The sequence below is a fragment of the Mesoplodon bidens genome (assembly GCF_964165515.1).
Source record: "Mesoplodon bidens genome assembly, chromosome: 2".
Classification (NCBI taxonomy): domain Eukaryota; kingdom Metazoa; phylum Chordata; class Mammalia; order Artiodactyla; family Ziphiidae; genus Mesoplodon; species Mesoplodon bidens.
Genome location: NC_138177.1, coordinates 51306772 through 51333300, shown reverse-complemented (window position 1 = coordinate 51333300; position 26529 = coordinate 51306772). Strand labels below are relative to the sequence as shown.

Sequence of the window (26529 nt, the reverse complement as noted above, 5' to 3'; positions counted from 1 at the left end):
GATGTGGAGAAAATGGAATGCTTGTAATTGTTGGTGGGAATTTCAAATGGTGCAGCCACTGTAGAAAACAGTTTGGCTATTCCTCAAAAGTTAAATATATAATTAACATATGGTCTAGCAATTCCAATCTTAGCTATATATCCAGAAAGACTGACAACAGAGACTCAAGTAGATACAGGTTTATCAGCTGATTTATGTATTTTTAAGTACATCCTGGAAATTGTATTTTTCCTACAAAATGGCACATTTCATGGATGTTTTCAATTTCATTAGGATAGAGAGGATATACTATTTTTATTTAGTATTGATTGAATCCCTTCAATATCTACGATATCTCCTTTCTCATTCACATGTATTTGCAGATTTGTTATTTTGTGAAATTACAATTGGCCAAATTCCGTTTGTTTAATTGGCCACTTTAAGAAAGTACTCTGAGATTTTTACTTATCGTTTCCCTTTTCACTTTTTATTAATTTCCTTTCTTTATTAATTTCTTACTCCAGCTTCTTTTATGTGTTCATGTTCTAGTCATTTAAAAATTCTTAGGTAAAATGTTTTGTTCATTTATTTGAAAACTTTTTGTCAGATAACAAAAGTATTGACTATTTCTCTAAGGACAGTTTTGGCATCAGCATCCCAGAAATTTTCATGAGTAATATTTGCACCAGCATTCATAATGAACAGGCTGAATAATGTAAGGTTTACCAATATGGGCTGTTGAGGCAGACTGGCAATATTCAAATTCTAACCTCAACCTCTGTCCTGTGAGTTTTGGTAAATTGGTTCATCTCTCTGTCTTAGTTTCTCTCTTCTGTAAAATGGGGCTATGTGTAATATTCACTACAAAGAGTCATTTTCAAGATTAAGTTAATTCATGTAAAGCACTAGAAGAGTCCTCAGGGCTCATGCACTCAATAATCATTCCTTATTGTTATTTGATATGTAATCTGCAATGTCCGTTTTAATTTTCTCTTTGACTAAGATCCGAAACTTGAATTTTTATTTATCCTTGTCACTAATTCCTAGTGTTATTTTTATTATAATAAGCGTATATAGCTGTTTCAGTTTCTCCTATGTTCAAATCTACTGAGGTACACCCTGTAGAGTGATATGCTCTCGACTCTCATAAATGGTCCCTAGAAAGAGTCTGCATTCTCTGTAAGGTACAAAATTCAACACACATGTACCAAAGCAGCCTCATCCATCAATGTCTTATTTTTCGTACCTTTGCTTACCCAATCTGAAGTTTTCAACTATTATTATTATTTTATCAATGTATCTTTTTACTTCTTTTTAGAACCTCCTTGACTTGGAATAATAAAAGAAATTGAGGAAAAATAATGCTCTTTCATCTAACCATAGGTTGGCAAAACTGAGTTCTGCAGGCCCCATGTATGCTGTATCACACATTCATTCATTCACTGTCTAGGGCTACTATCCCACTGCAACTGCAGAGGTGAGTAGTTATAGCAGAGATGATACGGCCCACAAAGCTGAAAGTATTTACTATCTGGGTCTGGACAGAAAAAGTTTGACACCCCTTTGTCAAAGCAATCTGCGTTTTATTTGTCCAGGTTAACATCTGTTCCTTGGCTATTTGTTTATTTAAATTTAATTTATTTCTTTTCAGTAACTTAACAACAGAACATTCCAACATATGTTTTTGCTTAGAATACCATGTATTTCAGATAACCCTACTTTCTCCAAGCACATTCAAACATATATACGCATATAGAGTACCTCCTCAAAATTTGTCATTATTTTTCCAAGTTGAAAACAAACTCTACAAATTGTTTTCTCAGTCAATATCACATCATGATCATCCATCCAGATCACTGAATATAGGATCTAATTAAGTCTTTTTGATTGCTGCAAAATAGTTCATGTGTAGATACCTAACAATTTCTATAGTGGCAGCATCATTTTACATTCTCAACAGCAATGTACAAGGATTCCAATTTCTACACATTCTCACCAACACTTTTTATTTTCTGTTTATTAATAATTATTATTAAAGTCATATTAAGAGGTATGAATGGGTTTGATTTGCATTTATCTAATGATTAATAATGTTTAGTAATTTTATGTGTTTATTGGCCATTTGTATACCTCCTTTGGAGAAATGTCTTACTCAAGTCCTTGGCCCATTTTAAATTGGGTAGTCTTTTTCTTGTGTTGTAGAGGTCTTTATATATTCTGTATATAGAGTTGTAGAGTTCTTTATATATTCTGTATCTTTAATTTTGTCAGATATATGATTTGCAAATATTTTTTCTCATTCTATGAGTTGTCTTTTCACTCTCTTGATAGTGTATGCTATGGTCTGAATGTTTATGTCTCCCCAAAATTCATATGTTGAAATCCTAACCTCCAAAATTGATGGCATTAATAAGTAGGGCCTTTAGGATCTATGTCATAAAGGTGAAGTCCTCATGAGTGGGAGTAATGCTCTTATAAAAGAGACCCCACAGAGCTTCCTAACCCCTCCACCATGTGAGGACACACTAGGAGCATACACCTAGAAGAAGATCTTTTTGACCCTGCCAACACCCTGACCTCAGACTTCCAGTTCCTAGAATGGTGAGAAATAAAGTTCTGTTGTTTATAAACTACCTAGCCTGTGATATTTTGTTATAGTAAGCTGAATGAACTTGATAGTGTCTTGATGCAAAAATGTTCTTAATTTTAATGAAACCCAATTTGTTTATGTCTGCTTTTGTTGCCTGTACTTTTGGTGTCATATTTAAGAAACTATTGCCAAATCCACAGTCATGAAGATTTGTCCCTATATTTTCCTCTAAGAATTTTATAATTTTAACTTTTAACTTCAAGTCTTTGATCCATTTTGATTTAGTTTTGTATATGGTGTAAGGTGGCTTCATTGTTTTGCATGCGAATGTCTAATTTTCCCAGGACCATTGTTGAAGAGACAGTTCTTTCCGCAGTGAGTGGTCCTTGCACCCTTGCTGAAAATCAATTGACCATAAATATGCAACTTTATTTCTGGGCTATCACTTACTCCGCTGGCCTGTGTGTCTAACTTTATGCCAGTAACATACTATTTTAATGACTAGCTTTGTAGTAAGTGTTGAAATAAAAAGTGTGAGTCAACCAACTTTGTTCTTTTCAAGACTGTTTGGGTGTTCTGGGTCCCTTGAAATTCCATACAAAATTTAGGATGGTTTTCCATTTCTGCAAAAAATACCGTTGGGATTTTTGTAGGTATTGCCTTGAATCTGTATATCACTTTGGGCAGTATTTTCATCTTACCAATACTAAGTCTTCCAATCCAAGAATATGAATGTATTTCCATTTATTAAGTCTTCTTTAATTTCTTTCAGCAATGTTTTATAGTATTCAGTGTATAAGTCTTATGTCTCCTTGGTTAAATTTATGTCTAAGGATTTTATTGTTTGATACAATTATAAATGGAATTTTTTATTTTAGAAATGTGTCTTTTAATTATCATGTAGTTTGAAGTTTTTATTGACTATATTTAGAAGGCATTGTTCTTCAAAAGGGGAATTTAAGCCATCACAGGTACTGTAATAACTTACACATTTTATCTTGCTTATAGTGTTCTTTCCTTTTATTTATTTAACAATTCCCAGGGTTGGAACTCAGTACTGTATAAAACGAGCTCCATTCTTGCTCTGCTGATGCTGTTTCCAGCAAGAGAGATAGAAAGCTTCCTAGTTCTTCTTTTTCTTACCCCTCTTTTGTCATATGGACCAAGTGGTTGTGCTTTTTTGATTGCCATTGTGATTTTAAATTTTATATTTTGATTTTATACTAGCATGGAATAATATCTTCTTTATCATGTCAAGAATATGTACTTATCTGCATGTATTATAACTTAAGCATATATATATATATATTTTACTGCATCACCAACTTCCTAGTTGTTGTGATAAAAATCTATTATTTATATCAAGTTTACTATAATTCCTTTCATACATGAGTTCTCTTTTAAGAATTAGTTCTGCCATTATATTTAGTTTCACAACCATATTAAAAATAACAATTTTAACTCTGTTTAAATAGTTTTGTGACTCACTACTATTTCTTTGATTTCTTCTTTTAAAAATTTACTCATGTTTTTGTGAGAATTATTCTTTTTTCAGGAATCATATCTAACTGGCATATGTTTTGGGTTCTTACTCATGTAAGACTATACATTTGTGCCTTGGAGATAAATGATAGCTTGGCTGAGCACAGATATTTTATGGCATAATATTTTCTCTCAAACACTAATTTCTGTAATTTAGTGTGTGGAAGAGACTTTTGATGCCAAAATGAAGTTCTTCTTTTTCTATTTATTTTATCTCTCGATAGTTGCAGTATTTTTATTCAGTATCTGAATTTCATAAATTTCCTTCATGTACGGCCAGTGCCTCTTACCATTAACCTTGCATTTGTTTTTTTTTATTCTGGTCTGAGAAACTATCTTCCATTATGTGCTAATTAATGCTTCACTTTTTTCTGCTTTCTTTTGTTTTTCTCATATCTAGATTGTGTGTGAGTGAATATGTGTATAATTTCCAGTTTTGTCCTGGATTAATTCTAGAGAATTTAATCTTATTTTCTAATGATCTCTTTGTTTTTTTCCTGGATTCAATCTCCTGATTATTGCTGCTTTTTAGATTCCTGTGTGTTTTATCCATAGGTAAATTTTCCTAATATCGGATCATTAAATCTTATAAATGCCTTTCATAGATTCTATGTTATAAACACATATGAGAGATTTCTAGTATCCTGTTTTGTAGCTTATTCCCATGTTTATTGGAATACTCTGATCTATAGAGGAATATTTTCTCTGATTTCTCAAATTAGTCTTTTTATTTTCAATTGCTGTATCTAACCTTATATTTAATGATGTTTTGGCTTGCTCACCACAGAGAGAGCTTTAGGCTTATTCCTGAGAGGAGGTGAGAAGGGGCTGGTGATGAGATTGTATGGAAAGTTTTTAAGTCTCCCAAGCTCAGATAAAGTGAGAAGGGGTGAATATTGATTTATCCTAATTTAAACTTGCTGGATCATAGGTATAATAGCCTGGGCAGAATAGCATGGGGCCAATTACTAGGGGAGGTTTTTGCAGGAAGATTTAATATAGATATCTTTTTTCCCTCTAAGTGATTGTGCCAACTGAAAATTAGTCAACATTCTTTAATTGCTCCCTCTAAGTTGAGGCAATGGCTTCTAGCATGTTTCCCCATTCCAGGGAAAAGTCAAGTGCAAGAACTCCCTTAAGGTCCCCACTCTGTGTGCACTTTAACACTTACATTTCCCAGAGCTGCTGTTACCTTTAATATTTATCCTCTCAAACCCTGCCCCAGGGTCTTCTAATCAACTATACACCCGCTAACCTGTTAAGGATGTTTGCATGGTTCAACCAGCATGTTTCCTTTTATTTATTTGGCAAGCTGGTCCTTTTTATCCAGTGAATATCTTTCTCATGTACTACCTTCAGCAGAAGCATGGTGCCCTCCCCTAGTTTTAATACAGGTACACATTGCGCCTTCTTTTTTTAGATTCCTTGGTCACATGCCTATGTTGTTCAAGCTACCATCTCTACCCAAAAGTCCTATTGCTTACTTTTTGAAGTACATACGTCAGTAGTCTGGTTTGCATATCTTAGGCTGGGTGGAAGGTTGGCATTGCGGTTCTGCAACTCACATTCCAAAGATAGTGCTCTCAACTCACCCTTTATTACATGAATAATTAACTGTTGATCCAAACCGGGTGTCTGTGTTTATGTGCACCATGCCATTGAAGGGTTCTGGAGGTCTTCCACATGATTTTCCTACAGAAAAGAAGCAGAATTCAGGATGAGGTGTACAGTTCAATTTACATTTGTTTTTAAGATTCAGACTGGAGTGCAGCATACTGAACAGCTTGTATACTTCTGATTGTTCTACAGAATTGACCACTTTGAGAAAACTCACTATACAAGTAGCTATAGGGCACCTGCTTTTAAAATGACCAATGAGCATCACCCAATAAAGACCATTTGTGGTTAAATAATCCCATCAAATCACCCAGTAAAGGTCATTTGTGGTTTTCCATCCCATCAGCCTAAATCAAAGGCCTTAGATTTGGGATTTTCCTCCTATCTTAGTTAGCCAAGCACAATTCACTGTGACCCACATAATTTTCTTGTGCCCTGTTTTATTCATTTCATGGTTTTAGCCACCAAGGGTAACCCCCAGTGAATGGAAAATTCTCCTCCAATTCCTCTTGTGAGAGCCATTCCTATGAAATGAATATCTAGTCAAGGTGTAGAAATGCAAGGCGATAAGAAGGGATGACTTACAAGTCCACCCTCCATTTAAATACCTTGGGCAAACTTAGATGTCTCACCTTCAAAATTTGAACAAATTAAATCAGATCTCACAGATTCTTTGATATACATGAATTGGCTCCCAGGAAGGGGTTACTCATATCTCTAAATATCTTGGCACTTGACGAGAGCAAGTTTTCTAAGCAGGTGATAGAGAACATATTTTCAAAATACCCAAGGAAGCATTCATAATACAAAGATGTCCCAACTGGAAACTCAGACTCATCAGTCAGGATTGTAGGCTTTGTAAATGGAAACTGTTTAGGGGCTTTACAATACTTGAAGACCAAAACCACAGAAATATCAAAGTGAGCAGAGAGACTTCCACCCTATCTCCTCTTTCTCTCCAACTGAGCTGATAGATGGGATCACAGAAACAGAGACATAATAATGGCAAAAGAGTTTCTTCCCCTAAGGTAACCCCTGAAGCTACCTTAGGATGGTGCTTTACAATAGCATCTACCCATCAGGAAACTTTTTTTTTTTTTTTTTTTTTTGCGGTACGCGGGCCTCTCACTGTTGTGGCCTCTCCTGTTGCGGAGAACAGGCTCCGGACACACAGGCTCAGCGGCCATGGCTCACGGGCCCAGCCGCTCTGCGGCATGTGGGATCTTCCTGGACCGGGGCACGAACCCGTGTCCGCTGCATCAGCAGGCGGACTCTCAACAACTACACCACCAGGGAAGCCCCCCATCAGGAAATTTTTACTGCTTGGAAGACTGTTCACCTTTTTGGCCTTTCTGTTCAAAGCAAGAGTTTTAGCCAATAGTTTCACGTGCCAGGCCTCCTATCAGGGTGCCTTTATCGAGAGTTAAGTTAACCATTACATCCTCATTTACTGGTGTTAACATACTCATGTATATTAAGACATATTTACTGTCTCTTTTCACTTATTCCTCCCTACCTCAGTCTCAGGATGCCTACCATAAGCTGCTTCTCTGGTACTAAATAGTAGTCACCACTTGTAGTGGGTGAATGATGTCCCCCAAAAGATACAACCATCTAAAACATTAGAATGGGAACTCATTTGGAATAAGGGTCATTTCAGATACAATTAAGGTAATGAACTTGAGATGAAATTATCCTGGATTACCAGAGTGAACCCTAACTCCAGTGACTGCTGATGTCTTTTTTTCTTTTTTGCTTTTATCTTTTTTATTGGAGGATAATTGCTTTACAATGTTGTGTTAGTTTCTGATGTACAACAAAATGAATCAGCTATATGTATACATATATCCCCTTCCTCTTACACCTCCCTCCCACCCCCCCATCCCACCCATCTAGAGCATCACAGAGCACCTCATCCCACCTCATCACAGAGCACCAAGCTGAGCTCCCTGTGCTTTTAAGAGAGAGGAAGTGGAGATTTGAGACACAGAGATATTGGAGAGAAGGCCATGTGAAGACAGAGGCAGGGATTTAAGTGATGTGTCCACAAGCCAAGTAATGCTAGGAGCCACCAGAAGCTGCAAGAAGGATCCTCCTTTTAGAGCCATAGGAGAGAGTGCAGCCCTGCCAACACCTTGATTTCAGACTTCCAGCCCATAGACCTGTGAGAGAACTAATTTCTGTTGTTTTAAGCTACCTAGTTCATGGTTTATGGCAGCCCTAGGATACTAATAGACCAATCTTCTCATTCTGATGCAGACATTCAAGAACAAGGACAAAACAGACTAAGCCATTCAGTAGCTTCCTCTAAGAAGCTAGGTCTTCTTTATGAGAGGGTATACTGTATGCTGCATAATTTGAAATAGAGTCTGAACTCAACTATCTCCTCCTTGGTGGAGACTGCTTCTATTTGCCCATTCAATAAGCCTGGCTGGGGACCTAGGCATCTGCATTTAAAGAAATCTCACTGGATTCTGATATATACCACCCAGCTGGAGGGTGAGGAAGATCAAGGAAAGGTTAAATTCCTCTCATCATGTGTAGCCTTTTCTCACTGGATTGCTCTTCTATCTCAGGGCTCCCCTGCCAATGATGAGGTATTCCAAGGTTGGTGCCACACCCCCACTCTATCCGAGCTTCCATTCTTCTCTTGCCCCACTCTCCTCACCACTCCACCAGCAAGTAGAATGATTAGCATCTTACCTAGTCAAACATCTTGGCACTGCTGGAAATATCTGTTTTAGCCATGGCATGTAATTTCAACACTTCCACTTATGACAAAGTTAAACTCACAAGAAAACACCATATCTCATTATAGAAGTATAAAGGATGTGGTCCAGGTGTTCTGAACCCATTTAGGGTATATAGGAGTGGGCACTGACCAACAGAACCAGAAAGTTCACAGTGAGGGTCAGGGATACTCCAAACCTCATTCCCTTGACTGTCACTTGTGCAGTGGATGGTGCTCTCCCTAAAGAGACTGAAAGTCATCCCTCTGTCTGGGTGGGGGTCACATGTGCAAGATATTTCTTTTCCACAGGAAATGCTTCCCAGAGAATTTCCTGTGTGGTTCCCATTAAGGATAGCCAGCGGATTTGGACAAAAAATTTCTAAAAGAGCTAAAAGTTACATTAAAATGCTTAAATTTTCATCTGAGTCGATTCCACAATTGTGGGATTCTGTGACTGTGTTGCCAGTTCAACAACAATTAAACTCTTAGGGAGAGTACAAACTACAAAATAAATATATTAGGACACTGCTGAGATGCAGCTAAATGAAGTTACATCAAAATCAATTTTTATTATAAAAGTCTAAAAGGGACGTAAGCATCCTGAACTCTTCAGCGATTTAAGCCTTCTGGATAATTGAGGCTTAAATAAACAAAAATCTTCTTAACCACATCCATTTAACAAGGAAATCATCCATTAATTCACCAAGAAGGTTTTTTTTTTTTTTGAGCACCTACTATACAGCAAGTACTATTTTAAGCACAAAATAGGTGAGATCTTTTAACATCAAGGATCTTCATCCTAGAGAATTTTTTCCAAATATATTCCAAATATATACATTTACTATTTGTCTATCCATGATTTAATCTTTTCTTGATACCTTGAGGCTGTTATTCTCAAAAGCAAAATGAATGGTTACAGAAATGCTGCCACAGTGAAATGAAACATTCTCCATACTCCAGTGCATGCTCCAAAGGCTCAGAAATGTTTTGACTTTTGAGATACTTATAGGTTTTACAGTTTGTTTTTATCATTGAAGAAACACACATTTCTTCTTTTGAGCATTATCTATTTAGAGATGCTCCTTTCCCCTTCTGATTTGATCTGTATTTAGGAAGAGGATACTGCAGCTTGAAAGAATTATGGATAAACTAACTATTCAAAGGGTGGAATAGCTTAACCAATGTTTACACTCTACAAAGTGATTTTAGGTATATCCTTGAGTTCATGGGAGTAATTTTCTTTCTTTCTTTCATGTTTCTTAATTACATTAAGATTTTCAAATAGCTGACTTTCAAACATGAAAGATACAACTATGGTTTCATTATATAAATCAGTACAATATGTTCAAATAATATTAAAGCAAAGTATTCATTTGAAAAAATAAATATATATCTTTCAGTCATTACAATCAGAAGACGAAGCAACATCCTGGTGATTTAGTGAAGAAATAAATGTACAGGTTGGATATATTCGTAGTGTTTCTCTATTTAACAGGTTACATTTCTGTCATTAAAAAAGAAAAAGCTCCCTAATCTCACTTCCTTTGCAGCTGTAGTCCCTTTTCTCTACCCCCTTTACATTAGAAGTCCTCTAAGATGTTGTCTATGGTCTGTCCTTCCTCCCTTTCATTGTCCCTTGAACTCATTCCAATTGGGCATTTGCCCCCACAACTCTACTGAACTGCTTTTATCGAGGTCATTCATTACCTCCAAGTCGCTAAACCCAATGATAATTTTCTGTCCTCATATTATTTGACCTCTCTGAAGAATAACACAGTTTCTGAGTCTCATCTCCTTAAACAAAGTTCTCCACTTGTCTTCCAAGATACCTCATCCTCCTGATTTTTCTCTCAATGCACTGGCTGCTTTCTTAATCTCCTTTTCCAATTCCTTCTAATCTTTCCAACATCTTAATGTTGAATTTACAAGGCTCAGACCATGCATCTATTCTCTGGCCCCATTCACTCTCTGGGTGATCTCACTTAACCTCTATTTTAAACTCTATATCTAAACCATCAGCAAATCCTGTCATTTCTACCTTCAGAATATATCCAGAATTTGAATACTGCTTATCACCTCTCTCAGTGTTATCCTGGGCCAACACCTCTGGTTAGATTTTTGCAATAGCCTCCCAGCTTGTATCCTCAGCTCTACCCTCAGATTTACTTGGCTATAGGTATCTTTTGGGCCTTCAGTTGCTTCCTCAATTGAGAGTGATGATACTACTGCTACCTCATTTCCTGACAACACTGGCTGTCTCAGCTGCCCCAAGGGTGAGATGGGCTACTGCACAGCCTCTGCTGTACCACTGCAGTGGAGGTCACAGTAGTTCTAAATCTAAGCCAACATGACTGGATCCATGTCCACTCTGGCTCCTTCTATCACTTCCTGGCTTAGGTGGAGTACCAGGCAACAGGTCATGGGTCTAGTGTCCCCAGAGTCTGATCAGGGAGAGAAATAATACAACATGAAACCCAAGGACTTAATAGCCTTGGAATAAACAGAAGATGAGAGACAGGAAAGACCGAGCAGATAAGTTGCTTGTTCTTTCTCTTCTAATGGTCAGTTCTGGTTCCACAGAATCTCTCTGGAGATGTCCTATATGGCCAAACAACCAGCCGTCTTTCTTGTGAAGCTTATGGCCACTTCAATAACACAATCTCTTTTATTTATCTGCTTTTCTTTCCTCTCCACCTCCCTTTTTGTTTTCCTTCACTTTTGCTGCCCTGGGACTATACCCTACAGTAGAGCACTATAACTCAAACTTTGTCTCTGGCACTGTTTTTGGGGGAATCTCAATCTAAGATACATCCTTTCAACTCAGCTCTCTCTAGAGTAGCCAGAGTGAAATAATTAAAAGTAAGTTAGATCATGTTACTTTTCTACTCATAATACTCCAATGGCTTTTCATCTTGCTTAGAGTGAAAACCTAAATTCTTACAGAGTATAGAGTTATTCTCTTTTATTGCTTCTGTATACTTCTGTATTTGCTCACTGAACATCAGCCATATTGGCTTCTGAGAAATGTCAGGAGCAGGCTTTTCAAAAAAATGCCAGGAACACTTCTGCCTTGGAACTTTGTAGTTTCTGCTCCATCTGCATGGAAAGTTCTTCCTCTATCTTTGCACATTGGTAATCAATCAATTTTCATCAAAGCTCAAATGTTATTTTCTCTTTTTCTTCCTTAATCATTTTAAGTGGAAACAATTTTTTTTCTGGAATTCCTTTTTCCTCTTTACACAACTATGCATTACCCTGTTTTTTTCTTAATAACACTTAGTATTATTTGAAATTGTCTATTTATGTGTTTGCTTGTTTACTTGTTTTATATATATATATATTTGCCTTTCTCACTGCACAAGAATATAAACAACATTGGAGCAGGAACCTAGTCTGTCTTGTTTACAGGCATATTCCTAGTATCTAGAAGACTGGCTGGCACATAGTAGTTACTCAAAAAAAATCTGTTGAAAGAATGTGTATATGATGGATGGATGATTGAAGAAAGGATTAAAAAAGCTGAAGTGTGACTATCATTTTTGAAAAGGAAAAAGGGAAAATTTGACAAAGCGTCAGCCATAAATTTCTCCCCATCTGTGAAGCATTTCTTCCCATTTATAGCACATAGTACGTTTATAAATATTTATAGAATGACACACAAAGCCCATGATGTTCAGGTTTATTTCCCCAAAAAACATTCTTTGTAACTATTTCAACAATAAATATTTCTATCAAAAACAAAATAAACAGAGGGATAGACATTAGATAATATCATGTGGTAAAATGCAACAAGAAAATGAAAAAAACAAGGAGAAAGATGCAGACCTGAACAGATATTCTTTCTACTTACGTTCACACACAGGAACACTGTTATTCCAAAGGCTTTTCGTTCCAACCAAGATACAGTAACTGGCTGAGCTTCCCTTTAACTGGAACCTAAGGAACAAAGCAGTAGTGACTGGATGAGCACACCATTTCTCTCTTCCATCCATTGACAGATCTCAGCTACTTCCCTTCTGCTAAAACACAATTTAATGCCTAAGTTAAATCCCAGGTGAAAGAAAAAGCTCAGCCTATTTTGTTTCTCAGCTGATAGAGGCTCAGAAACCAAAACATTTTTTAAAATTGCTGCTTCCAATGAGGACAAAGCAATAACACCTGTCAAAGCTCAGTAATCAGACTTGCCTGAACTAAAGAAGGTACAAAAAACATAACAGGCATTTCCTTAGTCTGGTTCTGGACCTTCAGGAGACCATCTTACCCTGACTGCTCTCTAACAAGCCCCCTTTTGTCATTAGGAGAAACTTTGTCCTCTAATGCAAAGCGTGGCATTTTCCTCTTTTAGTAGACCAGGACGAAAACAACTCCTGATTTAAACAAATCAGAGAACATGAGGAAAGATATCAGAGACTGTTCCTTTTGCCAATACATTTGGAATGTTCCTGAATGAGACTTCTGACATATCTGGATTACTGAAGAGTAAAGCCAAATTATCTAGGAAAAAGAAGAAAAGGTGAGGAGAGAGGATTCCTTGGAGAACAATCATCCTAAAACATCTGGTTTATTGTCAGACCAGTGGCTCCTGAATTGCCTCTGGGTCTTTATTGGGTGACTGGTAATTGATGCTTGTCAAGAGTCCTTGGAATATACTGAGAACAACTGCTCTATTGTCCATGCTTTTTACCTGCCAATGGTGTTGGAACATAATATCAAGATCATTTAGATTCACACAAAGAGTTAATGATGTTACTTGAAATATGAACAGCAGTCTTCATGCTCTTTCAACACAGCCTAATACTAATGAGATGATATGTAATTATTACAGATTAAAAATACTTCTGCTTACTCTTCTGTTCCTATTCCAAATGCCACTAATAATTGGTTTAAAAATTTCCTGACACAGTCCTTGCATGTCATCTGTCTTATAAATAACTTTCTTTCATATATATGTATATTATATATATATATATATACATATATATATATCGAACATAACCTCTGGAATATTTATCTCTTCATGCCTACAAATTACTATTTATCCATTTTATCCAAACACTTAATATTCCACCTAAATATTCAAGTACTGTTGTTATGTTTCTGCTGTTCAGTATATTTACCACTTTTCCTTTTTAAGCATCTGTTCATGGTCCATCTGATTCTTACCATACTTCCCAATCACTCTTTGAGATATTAGTCTCTTTTAGTACTTTTTCTCCATTGGTCAGCCCCCTTTTTGGATAAAACCCATTGCCCAGAGCATCAGCATATCAGCATCCATCAATGTGGCCTTGGTGTCTTTTCCAGTTCACACTCACCCCTCATCACAAATGAAGGACACTTTTGCTCCAAGGTGGAAATTAAGTGGAAAGAGCACATGTCCATTAGGAAGTTGATCCAGGAAGTCAGCACATGATTTCACTAGGAAAAAAAAAAAAAAAGAGTAAGACTGCCATGTAAGGGACAAAGAGATTGATCTGCAAACCAGAAAAGAGTATAGGCACCTGCACATCTGGGAGCTTCTGGGCTCCAGTCTCCCTGGGGCGTACAGTGCAGAGAAGCAGCCCCTCTGAGATCATAGCCGGGCTCACAGCTGTAGAACACTTTCTGCCCAGAGGAAAAGTTGTTCTTGTGGCTTGGAGTGTGTTTACCATGTAGGACTTCTGGAGGTGGCTGACATACTGGGTAAAGAACAGTAAAGTACCTGTCACTTATAGGGAAATGCCTTTTGCTAAATTCTAACCCTTCCAAGGATTTAGAGAATCATAATTAAGGGGGTACAGGTATAACAGAGGAAGTCAAATGATACTCCAATCCCCTTGTTTTACTAATGTGGAAGTTAAGGATAGGGAAGAGATGTAGCCAAAAACCTCACAGCTAGTACGAGGTAGAGAACTAGAACCCAGTCCTTCCCAGCACAAGTTCTAAAATACATTCATTAGTCCACCAGGCACGCTGTCTCTTCTTCCACTGCTGGCTCTCTAGTATAGAGTCACTAGTACTGGTGAACTACCCAACTCACATATTTGCTAGAAAGGCAATACAATTTACAGCCTCATCTTTAAGGTAGTGAGAAGGGTACCTGAGCCTAAACCTGTAACAGATTTCCCCTTATCTCTTTTTTTCACACTTCTATGATCAAAGTGTAGTAATTACCCATAATGTATCTGTTTGTCCTCCCAGCTGCCCTCTCATTGGTTGTACAAGGCTGATATGGGTTGGTGGAAAAACTGTAAGCTCCCTCTCTGTCCCTAGTATCAACCACAATATTTACCAATCCACTTCTACAGTCCTTCTTATGACAGCTGTTGTGGCATAAGAAGACAAGACCAGCCATTGAGAACAAAAATCCCCTAAATAAGCCAGTCCTCGTAATGACAGGACACATTCCTTAGAGAATATTCAACTCAAGGTGTGGGTGCCTCCATTCACAGTCCTTTTGGTGTGTGCTAGGGGCATTAGAACTCATTTGAACTTCAAGTTAACCTGTATCTAATTAAAGATGAATGAAAAATCTGTTTGGCTTTGAGCAAGTTACTTGCACTTTCAATTTCAGATTTCTAATGATAAAATGTAGGAGGTGGACCAAAACAACTCTAAAGTCTTTGTCACTATTCTGAGGCTATGATATCTTTCTTCATAAGCCAGTTTCTTTCTGTGACAGATGTTGATAAAAGTAGAATTCTATAAAGCAAAGTTCTGTCAAGAACCAGAGCATTCAACTTTAGGGGCTGACACACTGCATTCTATTCCTGGATATGCCACTTAGTAGCACACAGTTTAGACAACTTATTTAACCTCTGAAAGACCAAGCTAACTTCACTGTCATATGGATATAAGGATAGCACTATTTCAAAGGAGTGTTGCAAAGAGTAGACAAGATTATTATACAGCTAACCAGAAAGTTCACATCATTCTTGAATACAACTGAGAGATATTGGAGCTGGTAGTTTGCCTTGAGAATTCCTCAATATGAGATTCCCAAATGTCTCCTTCCTTGAATAATTAAACTCTTGCTTCTCAAAATGAAGGCACTTACACACAAGTGCAAACACACATTTTCTTAATTTTGTGTTTCCTTGACCCAAATTTACTCACACCGCTCACCACACATCCTCCCCCCAGAACCGACACTAACCTCCTGATCCTCCTACAACTCACGTCATTTGTAGGCCCCTTCAAAGCCTCAGTCAGACTCACCCCTGGAGCAGCTGGGCAACTCAGGCCTCCACTTGTTTTGGGCCTGGCATTCAACAGTGGAGGGTCCTTTCATGGCAAAGCCAGGCTGACACCTGAACCTCACCCTTTCATGTAAAGAAAATAAGCTTTTGTTCTCAGACATCCTTATTCCATTTTCAATGACTGGAGGCGTGCATTTATTAGGTGTAATGCACTGAGGGGGAGGGCCACTCCAGATGCCAACTTGATTGTCTTCACTGGTGCAATATATTGACCGTTCACCCACGAGGTCAAACAGCTTCTGCCTTCTCTCTCCAAGATTGCAGTGATAGGTCACCACTGTTCCGTATTGAAAGTATTCTCTGTCGGTGCTAATGAAATCTCCATTGGCGATGGCTGGGGGTGGCCCACAAGGAATGCCTGGGAAAAGGGACAGCAAGTTAAAACCTCAGTTTCTTAAAGTTAAATTCAATTATGAATTTTGGTAACCAGTTTAAAAAATGATCAAAATGTCACTATTCAGAACACTTCTGCTCTTGTCTAATATTTGCTAATGTACAGACATGTTTTTACACAATCACAGATTAGATAGCCACAATATTATGACCTCTGCTCTTCTCAATTAATGCTATTTCAATAAATGTATCCATATATTATTATAGTCCACATACTTTTCATTTTAAGTGAGAATTTATATGTTATTTAACTATTTTTAATTCAATTCTTTCTCTGTAGAGGGCATTTGGATTTATTCTATTGGTTATTAATATGGTATAGCATACAATATAGTCTATCAAATAAAAACCAAAAGCTCTGGTACAACTAATAAAACATAAACACAAATACACAATATTACACACGACAAACATAACAATCACAGATTCAGAAGTAATAAAAATAACTGAATATGTGTCTACTCTATGCTAATAATCTTGAAAATGAGGATGTTAGAAATAAAAATATATTTTGCCAATATTGACTCAAGAAAAGGCAGCATATAGAAGTGGAAAAAAATATATCAAAAACACTAGTGCTAAAAAGGTATGAAGCACAGATAATTTTATCAACAAATTTAATCTAATATTCAAGTAACAGATAATTTCTAGGCAGTTTAAATCATTCCTGAGCATATAAAATATTTCTATCATTTTTGGCATGAATATCAAAGTAGACATTTATTTATTTATTTATTTTTGCTTAAGAAAATATTTAAGAAGATGCATATTTATTGTAGAAAATTTATAAAATATAAATAAAAATCACCTTTAAGCCCATTATCTAGAAGGAATCACTATTAACTATTTAATGTGCAATCTTTAATATACACACACACGCACATATTTTTTTTCTAAAATATCTTTGTTGCCTAAGTAATATTTCAGAGCACAAACCTACTAACTGATTCCATTTGAAAGTGTTCTCTCTCTTGTCAAATGCATTCTGGCATATTTTAAACTTTTTTATTAGAACACATTCTGTGTACCTTTATAAGCTTATTATTTATTAGCTTATTCAGTAGATTATTTCCAGAACATTGTTTGGAAATATGCACAATATTTAGATTCTTTTGACTTTTTCACTATCATAAAATAATAATATTGGTAACATCTGTACATCAATCCTCGCGAACACCCATGGTGATTTTTTAAAGTCATGAACTGTAGGATTTCTGGATTAAAGGCTTGCATACAGTTAAGGGTTTTGATACATACTGTGTATTGGCCTGTTAGAAAATTCATTACAACTTATCCTACTACCAGTTGAGTTGGAGAGTGTTGATTTCTTTTTTTTTTAACATCTTTATTGGAGTATATTCTTTACATTGTTGTGTTAGTTGCTGCTGTATAACAAAGTGAATCAGCTATACGTATACATATATCCTCATATCCCCTCCCTCTTGTGTCTCCCTCCAACCCTCCCTATCCCACCCCTCTAGGTGGTCACAAAGCACTGAGCTGATTTTTTTACATTATCACCAAACCCAGGGTTATATCTTTATGTTCTTTGTTAATTTGCAACTGCTCCTTTCTCTATGTGCCCTGAAGTGTAGAAAGTTCATATTCTAAACAACTCATGGGAAAGATGGCATGTCACTGTTCAGACAAAGAATAAGGAGCAGGGAAGGCCCACGGCTTGAACAGATGACCTGGTATTAAGAGTTGACAGAGAGGAAGGAAGGCACTTTCACTAACCTTGTATTCATTTACTTCACTAAAGAGAACAGTCTTCAAACTGGAAGGTGTTCAACCAACCAAAGAAGAATTTGGGTGCTCTTCTAAATGAGTTCAAAACTATTGTTTAAAATAAATTATACCCTAGGATAAGGAAAAATCAGGAGGAACTAGAAGCTTGGAACATTGTGAGCACCTTTAAGGGTAGGAGTGTTTTCTTCAAATATCAGTAGGATACTATTGCCAAAAGGGATGAAATTTATTCTTTGTAATTCTAGGGACCAACTGTAGGATTGAACATGGAATAAATGGGGCTAGAGATTTCAACTCACGTTCACAAATTGGTGGCTCTGAATCCCAAAAGACAGTATTGCCTGAGATAATACATTCAGCAGCTGAGTGACCAATGAGTTGATACCTGAAACCAAAAATGAAAAATAGGCATGCTGTACACATCCCATCAGCTTCCTCAGCATGCATACATGCATAGCAAATCTGAAAGGCTACAATGTGAAAGAAGTTCAAGGACTAGCCTAAACTCCACCTATTTTATCTGGCTTTTCTTATTTCTCTTTTTCTATCCTCTCACTGTTGAAAGGAGTATTTCCTCTCTAATTCCTCATGGCTCGCTCTGCTTCTTAATTTCTTGGTTTCATTTTGTATTGTACCCAGTACCTAAATAAAACAATACTTTTGTAGATCTGCCTGATAATTTTCTTCTCAAAATCTGTTTTTTCTTATATTATTATTGTTACTTAATTTTCTTTTTGCATTTTCCTGATATACATAAATATACATATTGTATATTAACATTGTTATGTCATTTTAGTTTAGGCATGTTTCTTGTAAATACAACAAGATTTGTGATGCTTTTGATCCTATTTGGAAACTTTTGTTTTTCAACAGGGATATTAAACCATTCAAATTTACTGAACTAAATGGTATGGTTGATCTTGCTTTTGTCATCACTTCATAATGTTCCTTCATAATGTTCAATGGTAAGCACATAGCAGTGAATACAACAGATCTGCCCCAAATATAAGGGGGCTTATTTCTGGTGAATGAGATGGATACAGTCCATGCTATTCCTTTTTCTTCCCTCTCATTTGCTACGTGAACCAGATAGGTGAACCTCTTTTAGTTGTTCTAATAATTTGGAAGCTAAATAACTGATTTTTTTTCCTTGGAAATTTCATTTCATGTGTTATATATTGGCTTGGCCAAAAAGTTCATTCAGGTTTTTCCGCTACATCCTATGGAAAAACCTAAGCGAACTTTTTGGCCAACCCAATACATACACAACACAGGTATTCAACCCTATTTTCTCAATTTTGGTGTCAAAATATATACAGTCTACCCATCTCCTATGTAATAAAAGTCTAGACTATGTTTTTTTTTTTTGCTTTCTTCTGTTTTCTAGTTTTATGGATATATTTTATGACTTCAGAAATTGTTATTAGATTATGATTACATTGTCAAGTTCCACTTTTTAACAATTAGTTCTGTCATTGTATTAAGTTTTATAACTTTGTTGAAAATATTTGAACTTTTTTTAAAATTTGTTTTTCTTTTGTTTGATTTTTGGCAATTTTCTACCTCACCAGCATTTATCATTATCTTTTAAGAAAATACTTATGGATTGCCCGCGTTTATCTTTTTCCTTCTCCCAGGAAGTATGCTTCCTGTAAAGTACACAGGTGTGATTTTTAGGTCCTTGCTTATCCTTTACTGTACATCTGTAGCCTCTAGATGTGAATACTAGCTTAGCTCATTAGAAACTCCATCTTTTGCAATTTAGTGATGTGAAGGATCAATGTGATAGCAATACAAATTAATTTCTTTCGCAGCTATTATAGTTTATTAATTTTCTTTCTGCATTCTTGAGGTTTTTTTCATGATCCCTGAAATACAGATGATTCCCTAGTGTTGGCTAAATATAGGCTTATTGTTTTCCCTTCTGGAATTTTTGTTACATGTAATTTGAATCCCAGTACTCTTTTATACATATCTTCTCTTTTCTCTTCTTCATCCTTTTCCACTTAATTCTGGGAGAATTTGATTAATTTGTCTTCTTACCCTCTGCTTTAATTTTCTACAATATTCAGTGTGTTTATCACAGAATTTTTCTTTAGTTTGACAGTTGTGCTTTTCATTCATATGCAAACATTCTCTATTTCCTAACTAGTTTCACAGAAACAGCGTGCAACTGAATCTTGTTAAAAACATAAACAGGAGATTTTTCTAAAAGTTTCTCTTATTTCTTGGAAGTAACTCTATTTTGTAAGAGGACATTTCTTCTGATTTTTCAGATTGCTCTTTTTACATTAATTTCCTGTAACATATCATAAGCTCAATGGTTTTCTATTTTATGCCACTGAGAGGTTCACTCTTATTCTGTAATACAATATAAAGAGGGTACAGACAGAGAATTTATAGATTGTACTTAAAAATGCTCATAGAAAGACAGAAGTGTTTAGATTTACTCTAATTTCACTTTGTCAGATTATAGGTACTATGATCTGTAAGGCCTTGGTTAGCAAATATGCTGAAGGCCACAAGTTCCTTTTCAGTGTTTATCATGGCAGTGCAAATTTAGCCCATATTCTCTAACTGGTTCAGCTGCTCCCACTGGGAGTGAGGTTGAGACTGAGCAAGGTTAAGCCCCAAAACTGGGACTGCTGCCCAGTAAACACTTTACGTCTGACATTTTCACAGGGGACTCTGTTATGGGTTGAACAGTGTTCCCCAAAAAGTATGTTGAAGCCCTAGCCCCCAATCCCCATGAATGTGACCTTATTTGGAAATAGGGCCTTTGCAGATATAATCATGTTAAGATGAGGTCATTAGGGTGGGCCCTAATCCAATATGACTGGAGTCCTTATAAAAACAGAGAACTTTGGACATAGACCCACACAGAGAGGAGAGTGCCATGTGAAGACACAGACACAGAATGAAGATGGCTATGAGAAGACAGAGGCAAAAACGGGAGTGATGCGCCACACGCCAAGGAAGTCCTGAGGTTACCATAATCTGGAAGAGGCAAGGAGGGATCCTCTCTCAAAGGCTTTGGAGGGAACATGTCCTGCTAGCACCTTGATTTTAGACCTCTAACCTCCAGAACCTTGAGAGAATAAATTTTTGTTGCTGTTCTGAGATACTCAGTTTGTCCTACTTTGTTATGGCAGCCCTAGCAAACGAATAGTGCAGTTACCTTATAAGATCTGCTTTCTACACAGTGGCTCCGTGGCCTTCCCTTTCTTTCAGCAATGTCTGCTCTCGGCAAGGGCTGTTTGTATGGTTTGACTATGCCCTCCCCCCATTTTCTTCCTTTCTACCTGGTGAATACCTCACTTTTCTTGTACGTACTACCCTGGTTTCCAGCAAGGAGACAGATTTCCCCTCAAATCTTATCATACCTTTGTCCATTTCAATTAAGAGTTAAACACCTATGTTCAAGCTTCTTGAGAACAGATGGTAATAGCCTAGTCCTCTTTTCCAAGATATGACCAGAAGGTAGTATCGCTGTCCTGGAACTCTTGAACCAACAGATGTTCCTGCCCACTCACCCTCTATTACAAGAAAATTTGATTCTGGATCCGAACTGGGTGTCTGTATCTATGTGCACCACACCATTCACAGGATCTGGAGGAGTGTTACATGATTTACCTTAGGAAAGAAAGAGAATTTTGGAGCCAGGAAGGGTAATTTGTACTTCTGTTAGTGTATAACAAGTTAGTCCCCACCTGACTGTAGCTTTCTGAAGAGCATATGCAATTCTGATGGTTCTACAGATTTTGCCACCTTGAGGAACCTCACCAGACTGCCTCAGGATCAGCCACCCACTAAGCACCACTTTCAAAGAGACCTCCCCTCTAAATCTCTCCTATCTTTGCCTCAAATCTCTTATCAAAATATAAAGGTCATTTGTGGCCTTATATCCCACCAGTATAAAATTTTTTATTACCTGGTTATTCAAACAGTTTATGTCTCCTTACAAAATTTTTTCCTGATCTGGAGTAATTCATTATTCACTTCCCCATTAAAAAATGGAGTTCTCCTGCAAATATTCCTTGAAACATTCTCAGGAGATAAGCATTTCAACCAATAATTAGGGGTGACCTACAAGACCAACTCTTACCTCCACCTATGTGAACATGTTTGACAAAGTTTTCTTATCTCTAAAATTTGGAGAAATTAAATAAGATCCTATAGATACTTTGACAAACATAGGAACGCTCCAAAGCAGGGCTTACTCACGTTTACAGACATCTTTGGCACTTGACCACATGAGGTTTTGTAGACACGTGATAGAGAATGACTTCCTGTGGTACTCAGGGTGGCATTCATACTTTAAAGATGTCCCAATGGGAAACTCAGATTCATTGGTCTGGATTTTCAACTTGGCAAATTGAAAATGACCTGGGGTGTTACAATGACCTAGAGATCAAAAAATCAAGAACATCAGAGTTAACAAAAAGATACCCAATGCCATTCTTCCTTTTCTCTTTCTTGTTAGATTTGATATCAGAACAAAAGAAACTTTTAGTTGTGGAAAGATAATTTCCTTGTAATCTTTGAAGGGAAAGTTCCATTAGCATGTGCCCATTAGAAAATATATTATCTGGAAGGCTATTTTGCTATCTGGGCATTTTACTCATATCACTTACTGTAAAAGACAGCTCCAATTCAATTTTTCACATTTTTAGGGAGACAGAGGAGTGTTTCTGCCCAGGTCACACCTGGTCTGGTTTCTTTGTACTTCAGTGCATCAAAACCCATGCTTACAAGCAAGAATGGAGAACTCAAGATGTTTTTTGAAACTAGGAAGCGGCCACCAACTTTCTAGGTCTGATTCCTAAGCTGGCCATTTCAACACAACAAGGAAATAAACAGAATCTCCTCAAAATAAAAACAACAACAGCAAAACAAAAATAGAAACACTGTTTGAAGTGTATGTTGAATCAAATTCTAGCTTTAGCTCCAAGCCCCTAGACCTAAAGCTCTAGGTTTGAGAAGTAAAAACTCACTTTGGATTCAAGTAGTATGAAATCAAAAAAGTGTATATGTTTGGAAAAATAGAAATTGTTTCCACTTGGTTTTGACAATAACTTCTCTTTTAGTTTCTATTCCAGCTGTCCTCCACCTCCCCTTCAATTATTTTTTCAAATAGTAAAAGCTATGCTAGAGCCAATTCTGCACCCAGATAATTCTCTGTATGAAGACTTGCAAACCAATTTCTCATTTCTTTAACATATAATTAAATGATTTTTCTCAATATGAAAATTTGGCTTCTTTTCAAGGTGGCTTCACAGGCAATACATCCATCTATATTGCCTGTTTCTTTTTTATTTTAGAGCTTGAATATTAGCTATACTAGATTCTAGTTCAAGGAGTCCCCCTTATGATTAAAACCTACTACCTAAGGCCAAATCACACATGAAGATGGTCTGGCAGGTCTCCAGTCTAAAAAATCTAGCTGATAAAAGTAGGACTGCCATCTCAGGATAGGGTACTGGTGAAAAAAGTCATAGAACTTAGGGGAAGATTGCCTTTCACTGCTGATTCAGTGAATCTGAACTAGGTCTCTGTATTTGTAAACAGGTTCATAGGGACAACCCAAGATGAAGCCATGGTGTTACAGAAGGAGAGTGAGGGCAAAAATGACTTCTGAATGCCCGTTCTTGGTCCCTTTCCTTTTAGAACTGCTCTTTTATTTCAGAGTTCCTCAGCAGTCCGTTTGTCATGCTGGGACTAGGGTCACTTCGACAATTTACTTTCCCCTTCCGTCTTCACTTCCTGAGTGTGGGTGTCATAGTGGTATTGGTTACCTTAGGATACCTTCTCCTTAGAAATACACACTCTATTTTGCATTTTTCCCTTGAGTTCACATCGCTTTGCTTTTTCTTTCCAGCAAAGAGGGAAAACTTCAACAGCTGAAATTAGTGTGGGGCTAAGGAGCAAGTAAGCCTTATCTTAACTTAGAACTTAGCCCATACTGGCTAAAAGAATCTTTGTGTTTTGTTTACAATGCAGCCCAGTTTTCAGAGAGAACACACAGTGGTCTCTGGCCAAATAGGTAATTAAAAGCGGTTTTGCCAGGCTTTGTTCTCTGCTGATCTGTGCTTCTCTCCAAAACCTGTGAAGATGGCACAACTTATGCTAGTTAAGGTTCATAGGTATTTGCTTTCAGTTCCTATGCTTTGAAAACATTTTCCTTCTAATTCTAATTAGAACTAGAACCACCACCCACTTCTTCCATCTCTTTTCACCAGCCCTCTAGAAGCGAAGATCATCAGAATCTTACATGTTGATGTATCTTAAAGCCATTTATTATTGATTTGGCATTTAATTGTATCGAGTGCACAAATAAACACCACATTGTAATTACGGAAACTTGGAGAGTCTGGTTTAGATATTCTGAATCCATTTGGAATGTGGGGTAGCACGCACTAACCCGGAAGTCCACAGTGAGGGGCAGGGCTGCTCCAAATTCCGTTTCCTTGACTGTCACTGGTACAGCGGATGGTGCTTTCCCCAGTGAGGCTGAAGATCATCCCTCTCTCTGGGTGCGGGTCACATGTGTAAGTGACTTCTTTTCCAAAAGGGAAGACTTCAAGAGGTTTTCCTGTGTGTCTCCCATTAAGGATATCAGGAGGATTTGGACACAAGATTTCTGGAAAGAAGGCAAAAGCTCTAAGTTTCATTGATGAGTTTTCACCAGAGGTAATCTATAGTCATTGGGTGTTATGGTTGGTACTACCTAAAAACACCGAATGGACTAAATGAAGTGAGATTTCAATCCCATTTTTTTTTACTTGAAAAAGTACAAAAGAATTTGCCTATCCTGAATCTTCCAGACTTTTAAGTTTTCTGTATGATAGAAACTTTACACCTTTAATTACGTACCAAAGTTTTTAAAGAAGAAAAATAATCTATTGGAGAGTAACTCATTCATTTAATCAACACATATTAATTGGGCACTTATTCTGTGTCAGCCACTCCTCAGGGCTGGCTGGATAGAGTGGTGGAGAGCACAGATAAAGTCTCTGTCTTCCAGGGAACTTACATTCTCAGGAAATATTTCTACAATGTATTCCATATGTACTAATCACCTAATCATATGAAACCTTTCCTTAATAACTTACCCATAGTGACCATCAATCGATTATGACAGTAGTGCTGTCACAATGAATTGAAACATATATGGTTCATTGTAAAAACTCTAAATGATCCAGACTGTTTTGTTGTTATTGTTTTTTTTGATGCATGGGATTGCTTTTTTTTTTTTAATTTCTTTACTTTCCGTCAGGCGTCGAATTGTTACTTCTTTCTGGTATCTGCTTGTCTGTTTAAACAGCCCTTCCCTTACTTCTATTTAGTGTTTCTTATTAGGCTTGGGATTTGGAAGAAGCTACTTAAATTAGAAAGAGTCATGAAAAATAAGAGAAATAGTACAATCAATAACTGAGCTCTAACCCATGCCAGTGGACAGCCATTTGTCATGTTACTTCAATGAAAGCTGGTTTTATTGGATGACAGGATCTATATAGAAGTTATGGGGTTTTTTTAAAATAAAGTTTTACTATAAAATGTGTCATAGGATAACTGAGCAGATTTCTTGCAACATAAACATTTTAGTAAAATTTGGATTATTTTAAAATTTATATATTTTCCAATCTTTAGGATCAAGTGATGAGGCAAAGTCCTATCTTCTATTGGGGAAAATACAAATGGGTAGACTAGGAGAAATCAGTGGTGGCATTGCATATAGGAGACTCATTTTTTAATCAGCTTATTATTTCTGAATCTTTCAGCATAATTTAGATACAAATTTTGAGAGTTTAAGGAGTCTTAAGCTGCTGACCCTGTGTAATGCTGTTCCCCACTTTCCCCTCATTTCTGCATTGCTCTGACCTATCATCTCCATAAGATTTAATTTATTTTCTTTCTTGTACATCTCCCCACTTGAGTATAAATAACATGGGACAGGGAATTTGCTCATCTTGTTCACTGCTATAACACCGGTGCCTGGAAGAACATCAAGCACATGGTATGTGCTCAATAAATAATTGAATGAATGAATGTTTCAAATTTGTATATTAGCAAATAGACAGGAATAGTGTAGAGTGACTGCACCTTGATAGCATAAAAAAGAAAAAGAAAGAAGGAAGGAAGGAAAAAAGAAAGAAATTTGTCAAAGCTTCACATTAGTTAATCTCTCCTGATTCAGAGACAAACTACAGCAGGATTTATCACGTAAAACAAAGAATTCTAAATGACAGAGACTGATCAGATGGTTCTCAAAACACATGACGCACAAGAAAGTGCATCACAACAAATCGATCCACAATAAAATACTATTAAAATAAGCAACTTTATCAATAATTCAGATTAGAAAATAGAACAAACACGGCTGGGGAGGCCATGGGTCAAATTACCAAATAGATTAAAGGGAGAGATTGGCCTGAAGTGTTATCCCTTCTACTCACGTTCACACACAGGAATGCTGCTGTTCCAAAGGCTTTCCATTCCAACCAAGACACAGTAACTAGCAGAACTGCCTTTTAATTGGAATCTAAGGAAGAAAATGGTAGTGAATATGTGAGCTGCTTAAGCCAAAATGCCATTCCATTTGCAAAAATCTCAGCATTTTGAGGATCTGAAACCAGCAGGTGGCAGAGGTTCAGAGGCCACATAAATCTGGAAAAGTCACAGCTTCCAGT

The 26529-nt window shown here is 36.8% G+C and overlaps 2 protein-coding genes across 2 annotated transcripts in view; both read right to left on the bottom strand.

Moving 5' to 3' along the window:
- CR1 (complement C3b/C4b receptor 1 (Knops blood group)) overlaps window positions 1-24964 on the bottom strand; it is a gene marked incomplete at its 5' end in the record, with an annotated part of 68930 nt that extends 43966 nt beyond the window's left edge. The window contains 12 exons of the mRNA XM_081257640.1: window positions 5704-5803; window positions 6438-6618; window positions 8609-8838; window positions 12310-12395; window positions 13775-13877; window positions 13961-14137; window positions 15657-16055; window positions 18139-18224; window positions 21373-21472; window positions 22064-22243; window positions 24261-24479; window positions 24952-24964. Of these exons, the coding sequence (XP_081113766.1) occupies window positions 5704-5803; window positions 6438-6618; window positions 8609-8838; window positions 12310-12395; window positions 13775-13877; window positions 13961-14137; window positions 15657-16055; window positions 18139-18224; window positions 21373-21472; window positions 22064-22243; window positions 24261-24479; window positions 24952-24964 (1874 nt within the window). The remainder of the gene's footprint in view (window positions 1-5703; window positions 5804-6437; window positions 6619-8608; window positions 8839-12309; window positions 12396-13774; window positions 13878-13960; window positions 14138-15656; window positions 16056-18138; window positions 18225-21372; window positions 21473-22063; window positions 22244-24260; window positions 24480-24951) is intronic.
- Window positions 24965-26287: 1323 nt separating this feature from the next.
- Window positions 26288-26529, bottom strand: part of LOC308629602 (complement component receptor 1-like protein) — a gene marked incomplete at both ends in the record, with an annotated part of 31914 nt that continues 31672 nt past the window's right edge. The window contains one exon of the mRNA XM_081257632.1: window positions 26288-26381. Coding sequence (XP_081113758.1) covers window positions 26288-26381 — 94 coding nt within the window. The remainder of the gene's footprint in view (window positions 26382-26529) is intronic.